At 40.5% G+C, this 25,445-nt stretch overlaps 1 protein-coding gene across 1 annotated transcript in view; it reads left to right on the top strand.

Moving 5' to 3' along the window:
* The window catches only part of LOC120798926 (cadherin-24), a 92,440-nt gene that overhangs the window by 51,182 nt on the left and 15,813 nt on the right, over nucleotides 1-25,445 (top strand). Inside the window, exons 5-9 of the mRNA XM_040143720.1 lie at nucleotides 4,215-4,396; nucleotides 15,891-16,147; nucleotides 17,674-17,810; nucleotides 20,911-21,032; nucleotides 24,104-24,221. Of these exons, the coding sequence (XP_039999654.1) occupies nucleotides 4,215-4,396; nucleotides 15,891-16,147; nucleotides 17,674-17,810; nucleotides 20,911-21,032; nucleotides 24,104-24,221 (816 nt within the window). The remainder of the gene's footprint in view (nucleotides 1-4,214; nucleotides 4,397-15,890; nucleotides 16,148-17,673; nucleotides 17,811-20,910; nucleotides 21,033-24,103; nucleotides 24,222-25,445) is intronic.

The raw sequence follows: 25,445 nt of genomic DNA, 5'->3' as shown, positions 1-25,445 counted from the left end.
ATATTCTTATAGCAGGTAATACAACAAATACAACAAAGTAACACCCAAACATTGCACCCATGTGTGATTATTGAACGTGTTATTGGGCATTATTATGCTGAATTAACAACCTCCACTTTCCACATGATCTGCAGGGATTTACACCCATTCAGGCACAAGAGCATTTTTGATGTCAGACACTGGTGGTTTTTGAAAAGGCCAGGCTCACAGTCAGTGCTCTATTTCATCCCAAAGGTGTTGGATGGGGCTGAGGTCATGAGTCTGCGCAGGCCAGTCAAGTTCTTCCCCACCAAACTGGGGAATCAACTTCTTTACATACTGTTGGCATTTTCCTGTTAAAACAGAAAAGGTCCTTTGCAGAACTGTCACCACAAAGTTGGAAGCACACTTTGGAACTAAGGGGCCAAAGGTACATATTTACTTTTAAATATACTTTAGTGTAATTGTAATATTATTGGAGTTAAATATCAGATTATGATTAAACATTTCAAAGTCAACATTCCTGATTCTTATTCCACACACTTATTTGTCCCCCTCTTATTCCAAGCAAGTTTAGATAAGAGATTGATAAAACAACTCTGTCTCTTAGGCATTGAGCCTTAGCTGCTAGCTGCTAGCTAGTGCCACAGCATTTTCTCTGCACATATTACAAGTAGTAACTGTGCCAGTAGCATGAAGCTCCCTGCTGGCCTTATGGCACTAAAGGGCCATGAAATGGTGCCATTTACATATACTACTCTCCAGGCTGCTCCTTACCCACTCCTTTTTTTACTTTACTTCATTTACCTCCTGGTGAACAACTGCTGCCTCCTCCTCTCCCCCTTCAACAATTTACTCAAGGTGCTCCACTAGATGCCATCGAGGAGTGTTTCCCACTGTCTAAAACTGTAATGCACAGGATGTAATGGCTGGTTTCAACTCATACACTAATGGCTACTTTCTGAAAAGAAAAATACAAGAAGAAGGGGATTCAAGATCACTTAAAGGTACTATAGTCCCGGAGCACTGCTTCCAAATAGGACTTCATAGTTTGACATAAAATGAACTCCCACAGTGCTGTTATTCATGAAGATGTATTTTCTCTTTTATTCATCTCTCTCTACATTCCAAAATTAATGGTATGTCTTTATTACTCCCTATTTTCTTATACTTAACTAAAAGTATCTTCAAAACATTCACCTACACTGTATGTATATTTCATTTGTTTTCCTACCATATCCTGTGCAGCCCTGACCATATATATATATATATATATATATATATATATATATATATATATATATATATATATATATATATATATATATATAAATGCAATGGAAAGTTATATTGCCTTGTTCTGATCATGTTCAGTTTGAAGCACCACCAAAGAGCTTATCTCCCTGATGGATGTCTTCATTGTGAGGGCAAAGCTTTTGGTAGTGATGTTCAGTTCCTGTAAAAACAGAGTCTATGTTCTGTAAAGATAACGTCAATAACTGGGAGTGACTTCCAGGCAAGAAGCAAATTAATCAAAGATTGTCGGGAAAAATACAACTGTTGCAAAACATGATCTTTACTACTTTGCCAATTTTCATGACAGTATACGTCATACTTTTGATCACCAGGCTTAATAATTCAAAAGCTCTTTTTAACTCTGCATGTATTATTCTAAAAAGTGGTTGTCTAACCTTTTGATGTTTTCCTTTAACCTTTATGAGTATCCCAGGTAATTTATCTTAAACGAAATTAAATTTGACCCAGACTTGTCCTCCTAGTCCCTATCAGATAAAGGACAGCATTGATCTAGTGTTTATGTTTAACCTCTTGTGACCGTGTGAGCTAAGCCGTAGGCCACAACAAAACCGGTGGTCAGGGCTGGTTTTGTTCTCTCCTACAAGAGTGATGACAATGTTAAGGAAGCTGAAGAAAAACTCCGTAGTTTTCTCCTTTTCAGTAACACACATGTAACAAAAACATCTCCACTGCAAACACACTGCTCACCACGATCACCGCTCTCTATTAAAGCGAATGAAACAAGATATAACTCCAGTTCTATCAGTACGTGTATAGCCAGCTGTCACTCTATATCACAAAGGTTATGAAAGGATGTAAATATAGTTGCTGTGGGGAACATAGCATGATACAACCTGATCACCTAAGATACATCTGTGTAGTTTTGCAGTTGTGCTGGTATCAACCGGTGAAAATCGGACACTGAGATTTAAATCAAAACCTAGACCGCAGGTATTTACTGTGGGACTCTGCTAACCCCTTGTATCAAGCAAAAATCCAGTTTTCATGGAAGAAGTCAGGCTGAATTTTTGGGTGCACAAAGCATCGGACTTTGACCTGGAGAACCCTGTTTTAATCCTGTCTCCAACATTCAACAATGGTTTCTTTTAACAATGACAACAATCATTCCCTTACATTGTATAGAAGTTTAATCAGGGCTGTAGCTACTGTACAACTGAGAAAACTGACGTCATGCCCTCTGTATTTTTTTCTACCAATATGGGGGGGATTAGCAACCTGGGGGTGTTTACTTTCTAGATTTACACATGGTGGATTTATTTTGCCGATTCCAGTGGTTTTAGACTGAGTATATATAAGGAAGGATTCAGTGTTTCTTCACCAGAGTGAAACACTGTTATGAATCTCTTTTTGGTGTTTGGAGCGTGGGGGGGGGGATTAATTGCTTAAACTTAACCAAAACCTGGCCAAAGGGTTGGCAATTTAGAAAACCAGAAAATGTAGCAATTTCTCAACCAGTCATATGTGTTTTGAAGGCACTGACATAATGTTGTCTTGCCAATCAGAGTTTCAGATCAAATGATGATACGGGTAGTGGCAACCAACCTGTTTTGTTGTTTAGGTAAGACCTGTTGGAGAGAGAAACCTCTGTGTTTTTTTAAATTGCAATATTAGTAATTGCCTGTGCTACAGATTTGACATCAACAGACTTAAAAGGACAACAATCAAACACCAGCAAAAATGATAACTTTGGTTGCCAATGTCACTGCGATGTCTGAACTGTAATACTGATCCACAAAGCGAAATAACCTCAGATTTTGTTTCGCTGTGATGCTGTCAGATTTACAGAATTCATCTGACTCTGTGTTGGCCCAGATACTGTCTGGTTGAAGTACTGGCTATCTTTTATTCTGTCAAGCCAATGTGTTTGTGCAGTGTTGTTCTCTCTCACGTTTACAAGTCTATCTGATTCCCTTAGCTTTAGCTGAGCAGATAACAGCTCTGTTTGAATGAGTCTATCTGTTCTGTGTGTGCAAGCCAAATAATGATATCTTACCTTTTCCCTCGCTCAATTTTCTATCTTTCCTATCATACTTAGTCTTGTCAGTGCAGCCGGTTACCGCTGTGTGTGTGTTAGGATGAAATAGAGTGGTAGGTGGATATTTGAATTTATGTGTGTGTGTGTGTGTGTGCGTGTGCGTGTGTTTGTGTGCGTACTTGCATGCGTGCCTGCGTGCCTGCGTGCCTGCTTTTTATGCAGTAATGTGAGTTCACTGATGTACCACGTTCTGTCTGGTACTGCATATTTTCATCGGAACGTGCATCAGATGAATCATAAGAGAAATGTACTGTATGTCCCTATAATACAAAATGCAAAGCCAGCAAAATGACTCATAATGTGCCTCTTTAACGGAAGCAGCTCTCAAAGTAAAACCAGCATGTTTTAATGCTGGTTTGCTGGCAGCACACACGAAAGAGCCTGTTTTACTGATAAATACTTGTTAGCAGGAGGAAGGCATAGACGACTCAGGCACTAAAAAGTTGAGGTTTGTGATGGGTAGCCGGTCACGTCATCAAGTTCAAATGTTTCAAGGGAGACGGAGCAGCTTGTTGTACTGTAGTCACTGCTTTTTCTCTATCTCCTCTGCTCCTTCTGTTTTTAATCCAGACCGTTTTTAATTTAGTTACTTTTAACAGCGTACTTTACCTGACTCTTAATAATATCTCTATGTCGAGCGCTCAAATGCACACTCTGCCTTTCTCCTCTTTAATCTCTCTCCTTTATCCTCTCAGTGCGGTTAAATTAAATGGCGTCTTATCTGAATTAAATATTGTAAATATTGGCTCAGCACAGGTGGGAAACAGCAATTTGAAAGCAGTTCAAAAGACAAAATTAAATTTTAACTGACAAATGGATTCTACCAGCGCTAATGAATATGGAGACTGCTTTCCTAATATGTGCCTTTATGTGTCTCTTCCAGGTATGTGGTCCTTCTCCGTTTCCGAGCTGGCAATCCCGGGTGCTGAGATCGGGCGCATTTCAGCTACTGATGCCGACCTTGGCGAGAACGCCAAGTTGGAATATACCATTCTGGAGGGGGAGACCGGGGACACGTTCAACATCACCGGAGTGAACCAAGAGGCTGTCATCACGCTCAACAAGGTGAGGGAAAGATGACAGAGATGGAGGGATGGACAGATGGAGGAAGATGAGGGAAGGTTCATTTTGACGTCATGAGAAATAATGGCAGAAGAGGAGAAGAAGACAGATGAGGGAAGGGTAAGAGAGCATATATAGAAAGGTGCTGGTTTGGAAGGGTAAAGGGGAGAAGGTCAGGACAGCAGAGGATAGAGAAAGAGAGCAGATGATGAGGGGGAGGAGAGGAGATGATAAAGGTAGCATGGGCAGGTTTTTTGAGAGGAGTTTTGTTTTGTCTATGAGTCAATGCATAGCTAACAACATGTTGCCTAAGCCCATTAACCTGGAGCTACATGGAAATACACAAAGATGCTACACAAGCCTATAAGATTATACATGGCTCGTCTCTCGGCAGCCTTTTTAGTGAAGATTTTAAAACGTGATCCATATTCATCTTACCTTTTCTCCTTATTTGACTCTCATCAGATGAGAGTGTTTTTATAGGTTTCTGAAAACAGAATTTCCTGCTTGATTCACTTCGCTGTGAACCAGCCTCCTTTTCATTAATATTTTCATCCGTTTTCAGCAAACAAAATGAAACCTCCATTCGAAACTCAATCAAAGCATGACGGATCCAACTGCAAATGTTTGCAGCAGCTGAGTCGAGTCTAATTTTTCAGCAAAAATGTTTTGACCACTGTTAAGGTGTTTTGACTGCTGCCTTTCAGCAAAGATTTTCTGTGCAGAGTGTTCTGAGCTCAGTTGGCTAATAGTTCCCTTTAGTGTAATACTAGATGATTTCAGTGTCAAATGGTCATCCCCTAAGCGGCCTGTCATCCCGAAATAACCCCATTCTTATGAAGAAGTGTGTGCACAGTGGGGGTGATGAGTGCTGACGCCCACTCATTTCCAGTGTGACTTGTTAAAGTACATACATGTCTGCCTCAGGAGAAGGACATGTAATGTAGGCCTATGTGGGAGGCAGTGTTGAGATACAATATGATTCTTTCGTTTGAAAGGAGCCCTTCAGAAGTGCCTCAGACACTTCAATAAAAATACATGTGTGTCTACTGTGATCCTGTCAGCCACTTCTCTCGTGTATAGGATGTCAGTCATTGAGCTTGTCTGCTTATGTGCTTGTTGTGTATGCTGTGTAATATTAATACACGGGCTGATAGATTCCTGCATATGCAGGAGTCGAGTGTGTGTCCTCACATGTACGTATGTATGCTTGTACATGCAGTGCATTTATTATGATGAAGCTGATGTATTTGCTTTAATTTGAAATAAGGGATTTTTTTTGGTCAACAAATTCCATGGAAATACCAAAACCAACAATTATTTGATCCTAATGCCAAGTTCTGCCTGTGTATCCAAAGCCTGATCGATGTGTATCTTATTTCTTTGTGCCATAGAGCTCCATTATTGCCTAAAACCTCTTAAAACACACCAGTGAGCCACACAGTTGCAATGAATGACATGTTCCTTTATTGCAATAGCATGGGCACTCTAATATCTATTCATTATTTTTCTGAAGAACCAAATAACAGTTCAACTTGTGAAATAAAGTAAAAACTTTCACGATTTCCAAGAGCTCAAGGTAACATCTTGAAGGGCTTTTTTAGGTGACCTGCAGTCAAAACACAAATATATTAAATTTCAAAGGTATATAAAAAAAAGAGAGAAATACAACAAATCCACACATTTAAGAACCTGGAACCCGGGAAGGAGTTTTGCTTGATAGATCAGAACTTAATCAAAATTGTCTAACAACTGATGAATTGACTCATCATTTCTGCACACAATTTTATCCTTTCACTGGCTAGATGGACTCGGTCATCCATTAGACCTGCTAGGTTACTGCTAAGTTAGTGGACGCTTACCATTATATTTCGCCATGGCACAGTGACATCCATATCTTCAAACATTTTTCAAATAACTTAAAAAGTCCCCAAACTCAAATGCCAATCAAATCCTTTGAAAACTCTCCAAAAGTCCTTCTGAAATGTTGCCCTATGTGTTTTCAGAGAATAGAGTCAATCTGCACAAAATAACAACAATTTTGCAAACCTGTCAAAAATATTGCTATTTGTATTCAAAAATGTGTTATGTGTGTTTGTGCTGATGAGCACCTGAGTGCACAAGTATTGTGTGTGAGCTCTCGTAGTCATGTAGCCTAGCATACTGGTGTACGTGCATGTAGGGAGTGTGTGTGAATTTATCACTGTGTCAGATCTCAGCCTTGGGTTTGTAGGAGTCATTAAAAACAATCCGCACCTGGAGGTGGTATGGGAGCAGGATTTCGAAGCCTGGTATGAGCTATTTTGAAGAGAAGCAGAAAGGCAGGGAGAGGTCTGGATACAGTAAGAGATGCAAGAAGAGAGAAATCGAAGGTGAGGACCCAGGAATAATGGGAAAGAGTACGGATGAAGAAGGAGAGAGAAGATGGTAGAGATGAGGGAGCAGTGCTAAAATGAGGTCTTGAGAGGCAGTGACAGCAGAGAGTGCAGTATGACAAAGGAGTAAAAGTATGAAGGAACGAGAGAGAGGCATACAAAGGCAGGAAGAGAGATGCAGTGACAGCCATAGAGAACAATTAGCACAGGTAAAGACTGAGAAGCACAGGGAGGTAGAAATACTCACCCAGAAAGACAGGCAGGTAAAAATGAAAAAATAAACAATAAAAAAAAGAGCTAATATGAAGAAAAAAAACCCTTAGAGATAGGGAGGGAGGCAGCATGGCCGCAACAAGCGGAGTGAGGAAGAGAAGAGCAGGGAAGGAAGAGAAAAAAGAGCAACCTGCTGTGTGAAAAAGGAGAATTGAACAATTCAACATGTGCTGGGCGAAACGGGCGGGAAAACTACGTGTAAACAAATACAGTAACACACCTCCCACCCACAGTATTCCTCCCACTGGGTTCAGTCACACAAAACAAAACGTACAATTAGTATTTCACCATGGCCTCCTTTGTGCTATTTTGTGTTGCTTTAATCCTGCTACAAAGGCACCAGGAGAGAACGTGAAATAGATTAGACCAGGATTGCTGCTATGGGTGAAATATTGAATCAAACTGAAGAATTTTGAATGATTTCAAGCAAAGTGGAACATACATTGAATATTTTCAGATGCTGTAAGGTACCATTTCATAAGTTTTTACATCCACTGTAGCCCTAGCAGAACTGGGATTTTGTGTAAAGGTAGGTGTGCTCCAGTAAACTCTTCATATGACAACAAAAAAAAAAAGAAGCTTGAATAAGTAAAGAGGGATTTAGCCTTTCAGGAAAACTAATGAAAAACATGTGAGATTGGCTACAACTCTAATAGAATTAAAATAAACAAAGCGTAAAATTAGTGCTAAGCTCCCCCTCAGTTTCCACTTCGTTAAACAAACAAAATAATAAAAAAATTAAATCAAAATACAATAGCCATGTTTTTTTTGTTGTTTTTTTGTTGCTGTTTGCATATGTTTAGGTTGTGTTAATATTGACTTACATGCTCCGGTGTTCATTTTCCGAAGTCAGGCAGCTTTCAAACTGTGAAGAATTTTAACAGGGTGAATGAGATGAGCTGCGCGCCCCCGGAGAAGGAAGGATTTCCGAGCGGAACAATTTGTGTTGCCACAGAGTCGGCCTTGACCTTGCTGGTCATCTCGCTGCTGTGGGCTGAATCTCTTTAACCGCTGATCTAAGATGCACGCTTTCGCTCTCTCTCTCTCTCTCACACACACACACACACACGCATAAAAACACAGATACACATAATGGAAACGCACACCTACACAAGCACCAGTAAACCACAAAGATATATTGTATACAGAGGCACACATCAACATAACAAACTTGACCTTGCAGGTCTTTGTGTTTAAACTGTGGGGAATGAGGGGCAAAGAGCAGCAAAGAGGCACGATAGCTCGCTTAAGGGTGGCGAGGGACGCTACACGGCAGTGCTCAGTGCTTGTCTGATCTGTTATATGGGAGGTGGGTGAGAGACTCTGGGGGTTTGTGTGTGTGTGTGTGTGTGTGTGTGTGTGTGTCGGGGGGGCGTTATAGCAGATTAGGGATATATAGATTCAAGTGACTGAGCTGGAGGAAAGAGTTAGGAGATAGTTAAAATGAGACCCAGAAAGAATATTTGATGGCAAAATGGAGCTAGGAGGAAAATGGACAGGAAGGCAGACAGAGAAAATCAGACAGATGAAGACGAGGAAGACTGTGGATGATGTGCTGATGAGGAAGGGGGAGAACATGGTAAATCCATAGAAAGGCAAGGGTTAGGCAGGGACACGCGGGAGAAGCTGGGTCATTAAAAGCCTTCAAGACTGGGTGCCGACTCAAGCTGCCTGCTGCTTATCACTGCTTATTTACTGTTAGTCCCACAGAGACCCCCAGCAATAAAAAGATTTCTCTCCTTCTCCAATTCTCCCTTCCTCTATTCCCCCCATTTAACTAACCCCCACCCTCAACCCCTTTTCTCATCATCTGCTGCTGTCTCTCTGCATTTCGTTTCTCTCTCTCTCTCTCTCTCTCATACACACACACACACACACGCATAAAAACACAGATACACATAATGGAAACGCACACCTACACAAGCACCAGTAAACCACAAAGATATATTGTATACAGAGGCACACATCAACATAACAAACTTGACCTTGCAGGTCTTTGTGTTTAAACTGTGGGGAATGAGGGGCAAAGAGCAGCAAAGAGGCACGATAGCTCGCTTAAGGGTGGCGAGGGACGCTACACGGCAGTGCTCAGTGCTTGTCTGATCTGTTATATGGGAGGTGGGTGAGAGACTCTGGGGGTTTGTGTGTGTGTGTGTGTGTGTGTGTGTGTGTGTGTCGGGGGGGCGTTATAGCAGATTAGGGATATATAGATTCAAGTGACTGAGCTGGAGGAAAGAGTTAGGAGATAGTTAAAATGTGACCCAGAAAGAATATTTGATGGCAAAATGGAGCTAGGAGGAAAATGGACAGGAAGGCAGACAGAGAAAATCAGACAGATGAAGACGAGGAAGACTGTGGATGATGTGCTGATGAGGAAGGGGGAGAACATGGTAAATCCATAGAAAGGCAAGGGTTAGGCAGGGACACGCGGGAGAAGCTGGGTCATTAAAAGCCTTCAAGACTGGGTGCCGACTCAAGCTGCCTGCTGCTTATCACTGCTTATTTACTGTTAGTCCCACAGAGACCCCCAGCAATAAAAAGATTTCTCTCCTTCTCCAATTCTCCCTTCCTCTATTCCCCCCATTTAACTAACCCCCACCCTCAACCCCTTTTCTCATCATCTGCTGCTGTCTCTCTGCATTTCGTTTCTCTCTCTCTCTCTCTGATCTCCCCACACATGTCCAAATATGCAGGGCGAGACACACACGCTAAAACGCAAGTAAATGCAATCACACACACACACACACACACACACACACACACACACACACACACACACACACACACACACACAAACAAACACACACACACACACACAAACACACACACACACACACACACAGGCCCTCCCCACCCTATCTCGTCCTTGCTCTGTTTTGTGTCTGGAGGCCATGTCAGACAGTGTGTGTTGTTTGTTTGTGGCTCTGACTCAGCCCAGGTCTGCCTCATTCACTTTCACACACACACACACACACACACACACACACACACACACACACACACACACACACACACACACACACACACACACACACACACACACACATATCTATACAGATATATGCACACAAAATCAGTCGAATACTAACACACAAATGGACTATTAATTCAATCATTTTAAATAGGTTTCCTCTTTCAAGGTTCTCCACTATTTTATTTTTATTTATTTTATTCTAAACCTATGCTCCCTGGCTGATCAGCTCTGTTCCACTCCACTTATTTACTCATTACTCATTGCTGTTAATGACTGTACATATTGCTGCTAATAGATTTACGATACAGCATATGAACAAGGCCACAGTGTAAGTAGCAGGTAATTGAAGAATTAGCATAACAGTCTCCAGCACAGTGCCTTCTTGACATTGCTCTGCAGCAGTGCCCCCTAATGGCCAGAGGGTAACATTCAAGCCAACGGGAGCTTTAACTGGTGGCTGCTGGTTAAGGTTTCATTGAAATCAATCAACTAATCAAACTCTAATCAACTGTTGCAATGAGGAGCAATTAAATCAAAAGGAAAAGACACAGGAAATCTTGTAATCAGCTGATGGACACGGATACTTCAGATGCAAATCAGTGAGGTGATGAGTCAATAAAGAGCTCAGTGTGTTTTGATTGTTAGAGCATTTATAACAACTGAGGCAGCACAAAAACTTTGAAAACAAACTAGGATAATGCCCCGATTTCACAGCACATCATTACACATGTAAACTGTATTTAATAGCATGTATATAACAAAGTGGCATCACTAGACGCAACACTAGGCATGTCACAACATCATTAATATGAATCCAGCCGTATCCCAATTCATGAGGTTTCCTTTTGAGGTATGTTTTCGGGGTACTGTGAGCAGTGTAAGCCTGCTATTGGTGCGCCTTTCATTCCTCTTACCTGGGGGACAAGCTAGCTTGCGCATGTGTCAGTTTGCCGTTATTATTTCCATATGCTCTCACTTAAATCGGCTGGCTAATCCTTGGTCACACGCCAGCAGCGCGCCCAGGATTATCTGTGTTTGTTTTCTCACACGGAGGAGAGATTGTGTTAATCTTCTCTGAGGGAAAAAGAGAGAGAGAGAGAGAGATGGAGAGGGAAAGAGAAAGAGAAAAGGAGAAAGAGAGACCAATGTCTTGCTAACACATTGAAAAAAAGGACAACACAGGACATCTGAGAGTGACATAAGACAGAGACAGAAGACAAGTGACAGACGGAAAGGAAAGCAGCAAAGGAAGAACAAAGTCAAAAGGGAGATTTAGAAGAGTCTTTGTTCTCCCATCCCTGCAGTTGTGCTTGTTGGCAGAAATGTCCAAAGCTGCGTTTGTCATCAGACAAATGTGCTGTATGATCTTGATTTAGAATGCACAAAATCAAGACAGAACTCAGGCTGCCAAGGACAGCAGGGTGCTGAACACACACAAGCAATCACACCAGAGACCATATATACTCTCAGATGTGCTCGTAGGTGAACACAACTTTGCATATGCTTACTTGATTTCCCACACATTTACAGGATACGTATTCTCCATCAAATACAGACAAGTCACTGAGAAGCACCACCTCTGTGCTTTAAAGCCTCACCCTGCTGTAATGTACATTTACTGTAAAGCAAGCACATACACACCGTTTCGCAATTGACCATGTATGCCTATGGGACGGCCTCTTTGAGGAGAGATGCATTATGTATCGCCAGTCTAGCATGCAGGTTAGCTAATTAATATCTGCTAACTGTGAAGCGAATTTAAAAGGGAAATTGTTTAGAGAAATCTGAATTTCAAAAAGGATTGTGGGCGCATCGCATCGCAGGACAGGAGAAGGTTACACTTGTTGAGCATGTGGGTGTGTGTGTGTGTAGATAAGGGAGTGTGTATGCACGATTATTTTCAATTAATTTGTTGATTGTGATTAGTAGAGTAATCGCTTATATCTGTAAGAGGTCACAAAGTATTGAAAAAATGCCAATCAGAAATTTTCAGAGCTCTAGATTAAGTCTTCAAATTGCTTTTTTTGTCCAACCAACAGTCCAAAACAGAAAGACATTCAATTTCTAATAATATAAAACAGAGACAATCTGACAATTCTCACATTTGAGAAGCTGGAATCAGTGAATTTTTGCCCCTTTAATCCCATTTAATCAATTATCAAAATTCTTGTTGATGAACTTTCTCTTAACCGACCAAGCAAATAATCAACTGTAATGTAAGCATTTGCATGTACTCATCTTTCCAGCATTTGTTTATGTGACAGAAAATGTGTAGAGGAGAGGTAGAAGATTTCAGAGAAGGAAAATGGGATTTAAGAGGAACTTCACACTAAAACCACTTTTTTGAGTTAGTAAATTACATGTACAGTCACTTTATGACACTATCTATTGATCCTTATCCTATTTTATAGTGTTCATTGCAACAGAAGTTATTTTCCCTTTTCCAGAGGAGATTCAGTGCTTCAGTCCTCTAGACCCACCAAAAATGTATGAAAAATTTATGCCGTAACCCGGGAACCTCGGCCCCTGAAACTGAATAGAACTTACTGTAGCTTGCAGTAGTATAAATATTAGGGCTGTAGTCAACCAAATGAAAAAAAAATGGTCAGCTGAAATCAAAACTACTCTTGAACCAATTGATTGGTTCTCGAGTACTTGCCCACAGGGGAAAAAAAAACCTCTGTACTTTATCTCTAGATTACTTAAATCGGCCACGGTGCACTGAGTGCACTCTACCTGGTAGCCTTATTTGCCTAAATGAATTATAAATAAACAAAAAGAGCTTGTATATTAAGAGCAGTATATTACATCATTCTAACCTAATTATTTTATACTGAAATGATAACAACGGGTTAACAGCCGACCAGTGTGCACCTGCCAATATTCATATAATTTCCGAAAATAGAACTATGTCATGTGGCGATCCCAGCGCAAGAACAGTTGAAGAATATACACTAAAAGCCTCAAGTGTAACGGCTTTGAGTGTATATTCGACCGGGAGACTGCAGCTCTAATAAATACTAGCTTTACTAATTGTAAGCAAGTCGTTTATAGGGTTGATCAGTGTTATAGTGTCTGAGGCAAATTTAAAACGTCACTACCACTCATTCGTATCCCCTGTTCTCTCACTCTGCACTGCCTCTGCTACCTCTGCTGAGGCCTTGCTAAGCTAATGGTTAGCTAGCAGTTCAACCAGCTCTGAAGTCACGATCAATGCTTTCAGTTTGGTCGGTAAGAAAGACGTCTGTAAAGACATTACATATTTAACCAGTGTTCTATAAATTCTTGACCGTTAGATGTTATATCGAGGTATTAAAAGGTCTGAAAATTGCTAAAATGTGGTGTTAAGCTGTTATTTTTAACGCCACATGCATGTGTGCAAGGTCTACATGAGCCAACAGAGCATGTGTGAGGAGCGTTCACATCCATTCATCCACACGTGCATGAGACAGAAAAACACAAAAACATACAAAAAACAGAAAAACCAGTCGGGTCGTGTGATAAGTGCTTACTATAAGGGCGAATGAGGGAGAAGGATGATTGTATGTGCTGTGGTTTGTCAGAACTGGCGTCCTGTTGCACACACGCTTGAAAAAACAGATGGCTTGAGGCTGGGAAGGGGAGTGGGGTTGATGGAGTATAGGAGGTAGCGAAAGAAGGGGAGCGGAGTGATGGAGTGCTGATGGAGGGAGGTTGGGGGGTGATGAGTGTGTGCTCACAGTGTAAGTGACACCTCTCCTCCTCAGACAGATTGTCCCTCTCCTTCCCTGTAATGGGGACCAAGTCAGCGAACCTTTTTCCCTCCGTCTACCCGGCTAAACCCCCCTCTGCACACACACTTACTCTCACAATCTCTGTCTCTCTATCCCCCTTGACAATGATTGTTTATTTATTTTTTCTGAAGAGATATTCCCCAAATTGCTCGCATTTTGATGCCTCTCATTCACCTTTTTCTCTGCATAATTTTTAATCAATCTTCACCTCTTTCTAAATCTGCTGATTTTCCATGAAGCAGTTTACTCTGGTTTACAGCTCAAAGAAAAGGAAGAAAAGAGATGAAGAAATAGAAAGAGAGAGATCAGACAGGAAGAAAAGAGCACGAGTGAGAGGATATCAATATTCCCACTGCTGCTGGGACCCTCAGAATGATTTTTTTCCCCCTGTTTGAATCTGACAGCGAATATTCTGCATAGCCAGGGAGCCTATTTATCCTCTGTCCAACATGGCTCTCTCTGCCAATCACACTGCGATGATTCATATGCACACTTACTTTAAGGACACACACGCACTCTGACAGAGGATCTGAGGACACACAGGCTCAAAAGAACCACTTGTACTTGCACACAAGCTCGAACACACAAACACACATACCCGTATTAACAGGTATTTTGAACCAGACCCAAACATGTTGCTTTATTCAGATTTAATCAACAGCAAGTGAATGTCAGGTTTTGTGTGTGAAATGGTGGATGTATGTGATTACCTGTGTGTGAATCTGCCCTTGCTACCAATCATTTCGGCAAACCCGATCAGAGATCTCATTGCTTCAGAGCCAGACTGCTGGTGGGAGTGTGGCACGCAATCACATGGACACCTCAGACATATAAGCTCAATAACTTCTCTGTAAAAAAACAATCTCGGGGGCCTGAGCACCTATCCCAAATGAAATCTCTTCTACCCGTGTAGATGCAAGGATACAAAGGAATTTTTGACGCTCCTCATAGCCAGGTAAGAGTCTCTATGGTGATGGTAGAGTTGCTATGGTGATAGAGATGGTGTAAAACGGGAGCGTGGGTTTGTTTTAAATTCTGTAATAGGAAAATCTATTGTTGGTGGAAATTACTTGTCAGCACAGTACACGATCTGAACCACCTCTTGAAACAAACTCAGGATCCATACTGTAGATTCACAAAAAACAAGTTTGTCCAAGTTTCACTCCTACAATGTTTCACAAGGTCTGAAATTACCCCTACCAACATGTCTGTAACATTATAACGAAACACAATACCTGCCAGGTACCCACCCACACCGTTCCAAGTGTGTTGCCAACACTGCAGCACCAAACGATGTCGAAATGAGATCAAGTGTTCATTGCAACAACGTGAAGCACCACTTGCTTCTGTCTGTACTGCAATGTAGAAAGCAACGCTAATCTTATACAACTCCCACGAATGCACCGCCAGCATTCAAGGTCCCGGCAGTAAATGCTACAGCTATATATCCTCCAGTCTAAGACTGTCAAGAATATCCAAACACTAACGATAAGCAATGTCAAACCAACGCTCAAACATGTACTGTAGTTATGTCAGTGTCGGAGCTCTAAAAAATTCCTTTCAACTCTTTGAGCATCAGGAATCTCATTGGCAATGCTCTAACATCAACACCTCATGAATGTCTTCCCTACTTCACACAAAACCTATGATCCAAGCATCCACCCACAACTTTCAAAGTATCCCATCATAAATCAAAATGTCACAACATGTTAAGGTAACCGTGCTATTATTTACTCAAAATCCTCCTCAGCTGATTTTGGATGTGACCATTCGCTAGCCTCTGCAAGCTGTTATCTGTGGGAAGATATGATAATTCATTATTGGCCATCTGCTTTTTATATGTAATTTAGTAGTCATCTGTGGAAAATTTTATGTTAGAATTGGATCAAATTAAAACATCAACAACACATTATAAAACCACAAAACACATTATTGTATGTGACGTTTGTGAAAATTACATTTTGCTTAATTTATTACTAATAAAATTTGTCATTATTACTCATTTTACAGTGTTTATTTAAACCTTGAATGATTATATAGGCTACTTCTACATTAAATATTTTTAATCCTACTGGCTCACCCTTCTCTGTTGTCCTCCTCAGGCCGTAGACTATGAGAGCCGGAGCTCCTACTCTTTTTCTGTGGAGGTCCTCAACCCCATCGTGGACCCTCGCTTCCTGCGTCGAGGCCCCTTCAAAGACCGGGCCTCCATCAGAGTAGCAGTGCTGGATGCAGATGAGCCCCCAAGGTTTTCCCGGGCGCGATATCACATGGATGTATCTGAGAACTGCCCGCCAGCCTGCACTGTGGGCCGGGTCAGCGCTGTAGACCCTGATACTGGTCTGACCAATAATATCAGGTGAAGTAATAGGTTTCTTTCCTCACATAACATACACCCACTTACAAAGTGCAGAATTAATAATTACAGAAACAGTGAAGCAGAGAAAAAAGGTATGAAGTTTGAAGGCTCTTAATTGAACTGTGTAACAGATATTCAGTACAAGCTGTAAAACCTGTTAATCCTTTTTATGCTGATTATTAATTACTGTCACTGACCTTACATGACACCTGAAATAACACTTAGATTCTAATGTTACACTCTATGTTTGGAAAGTGAAAACAAAGTGTCTACAAATAAAATGCATTCTTGTTTTTTTCACATTTGAACTATTTAAAAAATTCAGTAAATTCATATTTAATAAAATACATTTTGAATATATGATTTAAAGGTACATTAACCACATCAAATCACGGAAATTGCGGCAGTAACGTCTACTCTGCTAGCTATGCTAGTTAATATTTATGTTCCTTTTTTCTGTCCACCCATACACATTTTTTTTTCTTGTCAAGAGTTAGCAACAGCTAGCTTGGCTCTTTTTGTACAGATTAAACAACCAAGATATAACGTGACCTTTGTAGGTGCTTGTAGGTGGATTTTGTTACCTTTGGGCAGAGTTAAGCTAGCTATTCCCCTCTGTTTCCAATCTTTGTGCTAGGATGAGCTAAGCTTGTATCAGTCTTCTCGTCTAACTCTCAGGAAGAAAGCTAGGGAGTGTATTTCCCATAATGTTCCTTTAATTATTCATTGTTTATGAAATGATCTGTGCTATTTTTATCAACAACACAAGAATTTCACAGCTAAATGAAAACCTTGCATTTATTGGTCCAGAAAGTTTTTCTTAGAATTTCTCAGTTCATTTAATGTTTTTGAGGATAGAATTTGGGTTGTTTTTTAAAAAAAATAATAATTGTTGAATCTCAAGCACAAGCATTTTTAAGTTAGGGATATAAATGCTTTTGGAATTGAAATCCAAACCCAGCTTTTCAACTAAAAGAAACCAGACAAAACAGAGAGGAGCTAACCAAACAAATATAAGCTAACCAAATACCCATTCCCTGTTCCCATAAACCAGACAGCAATCACAAAAGCCTGTAGGTTCCATGATTTCATTTGTGTTTGTTGTAGGTTTTGTCTCACATAGTTCAAGAAGGGGGTGAATGATTTGTTTGTAACAATTACAGAAAACCATGTCCCAATTAGCATCGGCAAAAAGGCTTAGAGTGAGTGTGTGGGGAGGAATGATAGTTGGTATATTTACAGAGATATTTAGATAATCAGTTGCACTTCAAAAGAGCTCCTATCAGATGCGATAATCTCTCTATATTAATTCTTTGGCCATTTGAATGCCGACTTCCTTATCGCTCTCTCACACATTTGCCCTGTCTACTTCTTTCACTCTGCACCCCACTGCCACCTCTGCTTAGTTCTTCTCCTCACTCTTTCTTCATATGCTTTTCTCTGCCCCTTCCTCAATTCACTTACGTTCACCTTCCTTCTTAAAACATAATTATCTCTCTCCTTCTACCCTATTTTCTCTTCGTCAGGTTCTCTATTGATCCTCAATCAGACCCAGAGGCTCTGTTTCGTATCACCCCAGACACCGGCCTCATCACCACCGCCATGGAACTAGACCGGGAACGGGAACACTGGCACAATATTACTGTCATTGCAACCCAGAGAGGTCAGAGGTCCCTTTTTTTTGGACACCGCTTAACACTGAGACATTGTTAGAGTTTATTCACTTTAATTTTTCTTTTATTAAGAGCTAAAACTCTTCAATGAAGCCAACATTTACCACCTGTGACACCTGCACCTACTGGTTTATGGGAGTTTAAACGGTATATTGTGTGGTGTCTGAAAAGCACAGTATCCAGTGTGTGATGCAGTTCACTAAGCGGCTTAGCTCTCAAATCATCAAGCCATGAGGGGAATGTTGTTTGGCACCACAAATAGTTTGTTACAGCACTTCCTGAGAATCAATTGATCTATATTGTGTGAGTTATCTGATGCTGCAATAGATCCGTTCTCATAAGGATTTGACTGGAAACAAAGAATTAAAGCAACAAATCAAGGACAAGAATTGCTTTACAGGCGCACTGTGATTGCAGTAGAGTGGTAAACATATTTCAGTTTCCAAGAAAGGATACCCAGTTTCAGAAAAGACTGAGGCACTTCACAGGTAAAATTCAGGAAAGACACCACAATCGAACAAAAGTGCAGATCACAGGACAATCACGGGTCCAGTTATTACCTGTTCTGGAGCTTTCAGTCATGATCAGTTGAGATTGTTTTGTTAACTGCTGATTCCAAGGTCAGAAATAAACATTGAAACTCAAAAATGAGATATTTTATCTAACTATAAATGAAGCAATCTCTGTCTTTATTTCGATTTTCTTGACAACCGCTCATCCAATCGACTTCAAACTTCCTGAGTGTATTTCTGAGGACCCAAAGAAGTGCAGTGTTTTGAAGGTTTTTTAGAGGATAGGTTCTTCAGAAAGCTTCAAACATTGCTTTTCTATATGTTACTTGACGAGAAGAAAAAGGCGGAACTACCCTATGAGGGTAGTGCTTCAACCGGACAATTTGCAGTGTCAACATGCCAGTTTTTTAAGAGAGGCGGAACTCAACTATGACAGCTCTTTCTATGCTGTCACCCAGACACAGTCGGAGCGGAGCAGAGCAGCCAACTCCAGCAGTAACAATCGAGACCGACTGACCACACACACCGCAGCCTGGAAAGGATTTATAGCAATCAGCCCTTACTGACAGGCACAATTTGAACTTCCGCTGCACTAGTTTCATCGCACCAGTTTTATTTTATCAAGAAACTGCATCCATTCATAGTAGTAAAACCCTATAGGCCATTTGAAGATCTGTTTTCAGCCATGGATTATTACACGTGGTGCTCTAGTGAGTATTTATGGCAACAGGACAATGTATGGGGGATTGACCCAAAATAAACTACAGTGCCCATGTTCATAGTAATGAAGGAACATGTAACCCAGTGCAACAGTGTTTTTCACGGATATGGTTTTCAACAGCAATGGAGGTCTATAGCACAGATATTTTGTTTTTGCTTTTTAATGGAATTTGTTGACGAACGAATAAAAACATTAATTATCACCAGATCGCCTATTCTCAAAATGCCCTTCCGCTACAATAGTCATTGGTCGGAAAGTAAGAACTTGGATGATTATTCAGCTGACTAAAACCATCTCTGTTTAATCTTACCCGACGAGCACTAATATTAACCCTGCAAATTATGACTCTCAGAGGCAAAAGTGGAAGTAGTGTGATGGTATTTTAGCATCTGACTTTGACAACAAAGGCCACAATGTTTGCATCCCATTTTCTACCAATACTCAAAGTTCTTTTCTTTTAACTCAAACCATGATCTTTCCTTAATCATTCAGTTTTTTTGCCTAAACCAAACCAAACCTTAACAATAGTGATGACAGAACAGAAAACAGTCATAAATCAATTTTATGGCATTTTGTGGTTTTGAAGTTGATTACAAACGATGTCACTCTGCTGATAACACCAGCCTCCTGCTAAATCCTGCCTAAGTTCCAATAGCTATTTTGGCAGGTAACAAGCTAGATTTTGGATGTTCTTTTCAGCCCTAAAAAAATTCGATCAAACTGGTTGGTGTAAAAGTGAAAGTATAGTTGAAGAATGCCGTCCAGTGGTCAATGTGTGCAAAGAAGAGAAGTTGTTTTCCTGCCAAGGCTTGCTCTGGACAAAGTTAATCTTTACCTAAAATCTACTCACAGCTCCTTGTGGCATCAGTGTTGGTAGGACTGTGAAGGCAGCACAGTGAATGCCTGTCTTGAATAATGAGCTCTATCTAATAAACAGGCTGTTGGAGACTGTGTTGACATAAAGCATAGTAGGAGCTCTGCCATGGCCACGGGCAGACCAGCTCATCCAGTGGCATTACAGCAAGAGCTCATTTTCAGCTTTTTGACGATGGCAACCAGTTGCTGTCATCCGTGACACACTGTCACTGCTATAGGCTTGAGAACATGGTGTGGGAGTGCATGTGTATGTCACAGAAAGTGTGACCCAAGCTGTGTTGCAAGGTTGCCTGCTTGGATAAATGAGTGAAGATGTGTGCTGGTGAGCCTGGATTGTGTCCTACACAAGAGTAGCCTAAAATGTAATGGTGAATGTTCAGCTCAGACTATGACTTCATGCGTTTCAAGTGTGGACCTTGATGTTCCAATGTACGTACATCCAAGTGAACGGGGTGTGGGAGACCTTCTGCCAAATTTTTTTAAACTGTGCCCTGGTGTAACTGCATGCAGATTGACTACTTTCTACATCACTCCTCTGCTAACTCTGCCGTTCTTAGAAACACACACGTGTGCAGACACACACACATACACATACACGTATACACTTAACTCTGTTAGATGCTTTGGCTAAGAATGGAACAGTTTGATGTGGAAAAATTTGACTGCTATGGAAACATCAGTTATACTCCAGCTGGGACCCCGTGAGCTGTAACACAAGCCAAATTAAACCAAATGTACTACTGTATATTTAGCCAGTTGTGTGCTCGCTAATGTGATCTGAGTGGGTTTGAATTTTTTTTTTTTTTCCTCCTTTGAGGATAATTTAATGGAATTAATGGAGTGCAAACTTGCACCTCAGTGTGTTTACACACTACTGTTTTTTTGCTATGCGGAATTGTATTCATATAATTTCCATATACAGCTGTGTGTGCATCTTAGACGCTCTATTGTAATATGTTTCTATTTGACTGGCCTTTTCAGACAATCCCAGCCAGGTGTCCAGAGGTTTGGTTGCAATAGAGACATTAGACCTGAATGACAATGCACCTGAGCTGGACAGGCAATATACAACAGCCATGTGCGACTCATCCTCCATCGGGCAGGTCAGTATGTGTTCAAATGACCTTTGATGTCAGTGTATTTGTGTGTACGAGTTCTGTTCCAAAACTAGGATTTAAAGCCCCCATGTGTAAAAAACATTTTATAGCATCTCTCAAATTATTCTGCTGGCACAAGCCTTTCTTTGTATGAAAATGAGATTATCTGGTGCAGTCTAAAGTGTAGCCATTGTCATAGGTTCTGCTTTTGTTTCCACTGTTCTCCACCCGCCTTTGGGACGAGTTTGGCGAACAAAATCTTTGCACTGCTCAGGGGGTGATAATGAATGAAAGTTTCAGATATTTTCAGGGCTTGCTGGGAGTGCCCTCTATCGTGATTGTTCAAGCAGATGTGTTGTCACATCACAACAAGGGTGAATACCACCACCCTTTTAGTGCTGCACCTGCATTGACCAGGACAATAAATACTTAAAAAAAAAAGAATGGATAAAGCTGATTGTAAAAAAAAGAAGTCCAGGCTCTCAAAATGTGGATTCAACATACAGTATAAGTGGGAAAACATTAAAAAGCTGAATCTACATGATAGAAAATCATAATATATGCAGTGCAGGAAATGTTTGATGCTTTGGACACTTTTGGGCCAGTGACTGATTTGGCTGGCCCCAACAATACCTTGGATTCAGTAACATGAAAGAAAATCAATAATACTCACACCACTTCTTCTATTATTGTGCATTCCACAAAAGGTTACTTCACTAACTTACCAAACAGCACATTCTGTGTTCTTTGAAATTGAATAGTCAGTCCTGCTTTTGGCCCTTTAATCGCGTATATCCGAAACATCCCTGTTTATAAAATACAGTGGAAATGCAAGGAAATTCTTCGTACCTGAGCTTCACAAGGTTTTTTAGATTGTGGGAAGCTTCAAGTTATGGGTTGTTATGTTCCTCAATTGGAAAAGGGCTGTATCTGTTTCTTTCAGAACATCCATCTCAGTGTCCCAGGGTCGGATCCGGGGTGGTGGGGGTGGTGCTGGAGGGGGTGATCAGCATGCATTGCTGTCTTTTTTGAGATGGCCATCAGATGATGCCAAATTTGAGGTCGGAATACATTTTAGCCTCACTAGAAGCATGGCTCTTTGAACAGCAATGTAAGTCGGTCTAGACTGAGATATCTCAACAACTACTGGATGTATCAGAATGAAATTTTGGACAGACATTCATGGCTCCAAGACGAATTTTTCTTCTACTGCCACCATTGAAATTTATGCTTTTCAGTGATATGTATGGACAACTACTGGATAAATTACCAGGAAATTTGGTACAGACATTATTCCTCCACTCAGAATGAATTGCAATAACTTTGGTGATACCTTATTTTTTAATCAGATGCCATCATCAGGTCAAAATTCTGATTAACTTTGGTTTATAAATACCAGCAAACCTAATGACATTCTCATCAGCCTCAGCTTTAAAACACAAAGTGTTTATTTTGTAATTTTTACATAATCTCAGCATAGTCACTGGGATTTTTATACAGATTTCATTGATTCGTATTTTTGTATACGCTGTACTTTTGCATATGGTTGTTTCATACGCCATGTATAAACCATATAGTATGTTGTGGTAAGGTATGAGCACAAAGTATATACAAATATTCATAATAAATCTGGCCAGAAGTTGCCATTATTATGTCAGACAAGATACGCACACATTGTACTTTATGTTCAAGTACAACTCATATAACTACAAAATGGCTAATCTGTAAACACATCAATATTTTGTCAGACAAGGAGTTAGATAAGAGGTTAATGCTATCAGTTGTCAAGAATTTGATTCATTTACTTCAGTGACTTCAGTGACGTCTCCTGTAAATAAACATACGTAACATACGTTTATTTAACATACCTTCCAAGCTGTTTCCATTCAAATAAGGACGCATAGTATACAAAGTCATACCCATTCAAGTATAGGAGCATGCAGAGTAGAAAGCTCTATCTATTCAGATGTGGCAGGATGAAGCTACAGCTCACCCATTCACTATAGAGGCAGGTCAATCCTCAATGGCCTACTATCACAACACAGCAGCTATTCACATTGTAATTAAACTCGAGCCTCCCTTTACACTGTCTCCCTCCTTCCTGCTATCCCTTATGCTTAAATTCTGTTCTATCTTTCTGAATCACGGTGCTTTTACTTGATCCTATCTCAGTTACAGAAATCATTCACTGTGCTCCTCAATCTCTCTCTGGAAACCATCCTTTGCTCTTTTTTCCTCTCCTCCATCTTCAGCATCCCTGCTGGCTCCATCGCCATAATTTGGTGTCTGGGCCCATCTGTTGTTTTTGCTGGTGTTTTCATTGCTCTGCTTGTGTCTTTGTTGTTTCTCCACTAAATCTGTGATTCTATGGCAACGAAGTTGATTTGTTTTTGCCCTGTGATGTTCATCTTTTTGTTTGTGAATACTGTTATGTGAGTGAGTGGGACACAGTTAAAGAACGAAAGATTATGATATCTTATAATGTGTTGGGGCTGGGTATGCATCTCTCTGTATGACGAGTCATTAGGCAAAACGCGTTTGAATGCTCACATGCAGCAACTGATAACAACCGACTGTACATAACAAATCTTCTCAAGGCCTAGAGACACTGACTAACTCAGAGGGCATGCGGCACCCTTCATCCTTGCTTTCAGTCTCGTAACTAGCACTTGAAAGCATTTCTGAAACAACGGCCTGCATAATGACGACCAGAGTTTTTCATTAAACAGAAATTACCCATCAGGGTAGGCAGTGGGAGATTTCTTTTAGTTTAATTTAGTCATGTTTGCTACTCTAGACTTGTGCAGATGCTATTACTAAATAGAAAGCCACACTGAAAGGTGATTCACGTCACACACAGTTATTTATTTGGTGCGAGGAATCAGACACAATTAGCTAGTGTCTCTATACTAATTGTTTGGCCCGTTTTGATTCCTGCTGACGTTGGCTAATGGTTTGTAGCTAAAAGCAATCTCTGTGTAAGTGTTTCTCCCATTACCTTCTTTTTCTTTTTGTGGTTTTCCCCCTCCACACACACACCCACAATCTCCTCTGCTCTCTCTATCTCTGTGTTTCAGGTGGTGCAGGTGTTGCGGGCGATTGATAGAGATGAGGGAGGGAATGACAGCACTGTGTATTTCAGCATCCCTCCGGAGTCCAGCGTTGCCCTTAACTTCAGCATCAGGGACAGTGGTGGTAGGCACTCAATCTTTCCGTCTTTCTGTATTTCTCTAAATACCCTTTTTCTTTGTTTCCTTGGCAGACAAACACTGTTTTTTTACACTTTTTCAAGGCTCTTAATCCCACATTTGCTTTCCACCTTTCTCTTTCTATCATTATCTTTTCTCCTATTTTCTCTTTCTTTTACACTCCTCTCAAACCCTCTCCTCTCTATCTCCCACTTCTCCTTTTCTGTCTCTGCCTTTCTCTTCCACCATCCATCTCCCAACTCTGGTGGCCCCATTGTTTTGCTTTGTTATTCTCCTCTCTTTTGTTAGTCCCTCCTGTTTGCCTTCCCCTACATCCATCTTCTCCACCCAGCTACCACATATACTTACAGATCCAATGAAAAGCTTTTGAAGAAATCAGAGCTGCTTCGTTTAATTCACTTCAACTGAATTGAATTTAGCTACTTAGCATTTGTTTCTTGTACATTCTCTGTCTGCACCGCTTTCTTTGGCCCCTTTTACTGCACAAATACACACACACACACACACACACACACACACACACAACACACACACACGTGCAAGTACACATATACAGTACAAACATGTAAACGTATACTTTCACACATATTGGGTTTGTTAATTCAAGTAAGTAATCTACTACTGATTATTTTAACTAAGCATCCATTCCTAGAAGTACATTATTTTTGCTCAACAAAACTTCAAATTAGTACTACAATAAATAAGTTTGTCCATTCAACACATTCAGTCCAACAGATACACTGTGCTAAATTACATTCACAAACATGTTGTATCTTATATCATATTAACTTTTTTGCACATAAAAACAAAATAATTGCTCCACAAATATATTTTTGGAGTTATACATCACCTTTGGAGTTTTCTTGTGAACAAGCACAGTACTGTTTGCAGTCAGTGTTTCACACTAAAACACATTGTGTGCATGCTTGAGGCCTAACAAACATGCTGAATAAAACATAAAACATCTGCAAAACTGATTATTTTGAAACCTCTAGCATTTACTGCACAGTACATCCCTGATAACATCAGCTAGACGTCTTCTTTTCTCTTCTTTTGTTGTTGTATTGCTACATTTTTTGGCACATTACAACCAAAAACTCTCAGTTCATGGAACAGGGTGAAACTTGGGGTGCTTTGCAGCTTTCACTATACATTTGCATGCAGGGTTGTAATGCAAATCAAAACAATGTGCCAAAAAAGGTGAAAAAAT

This window comes from Xiphias gladius, chromosome 14 (assembly GCF_016859285.1).
Source record: "Xiphias gladius isolate SHS-SW01 ecotype Sanya breed wild chromosome 14, ASM1685928v1, whole genome shotgun sequence".
Classification (NCBI taxonomy): Eukaryota; Metazoa; Chordata; class Actinopteri; order Istiophoriformes; family Xiphiidae; genus Xiphias; species Xiphias gladius.
This window is presented reverse-complemented; position numbering and strand designations above follow the sequence as displayed.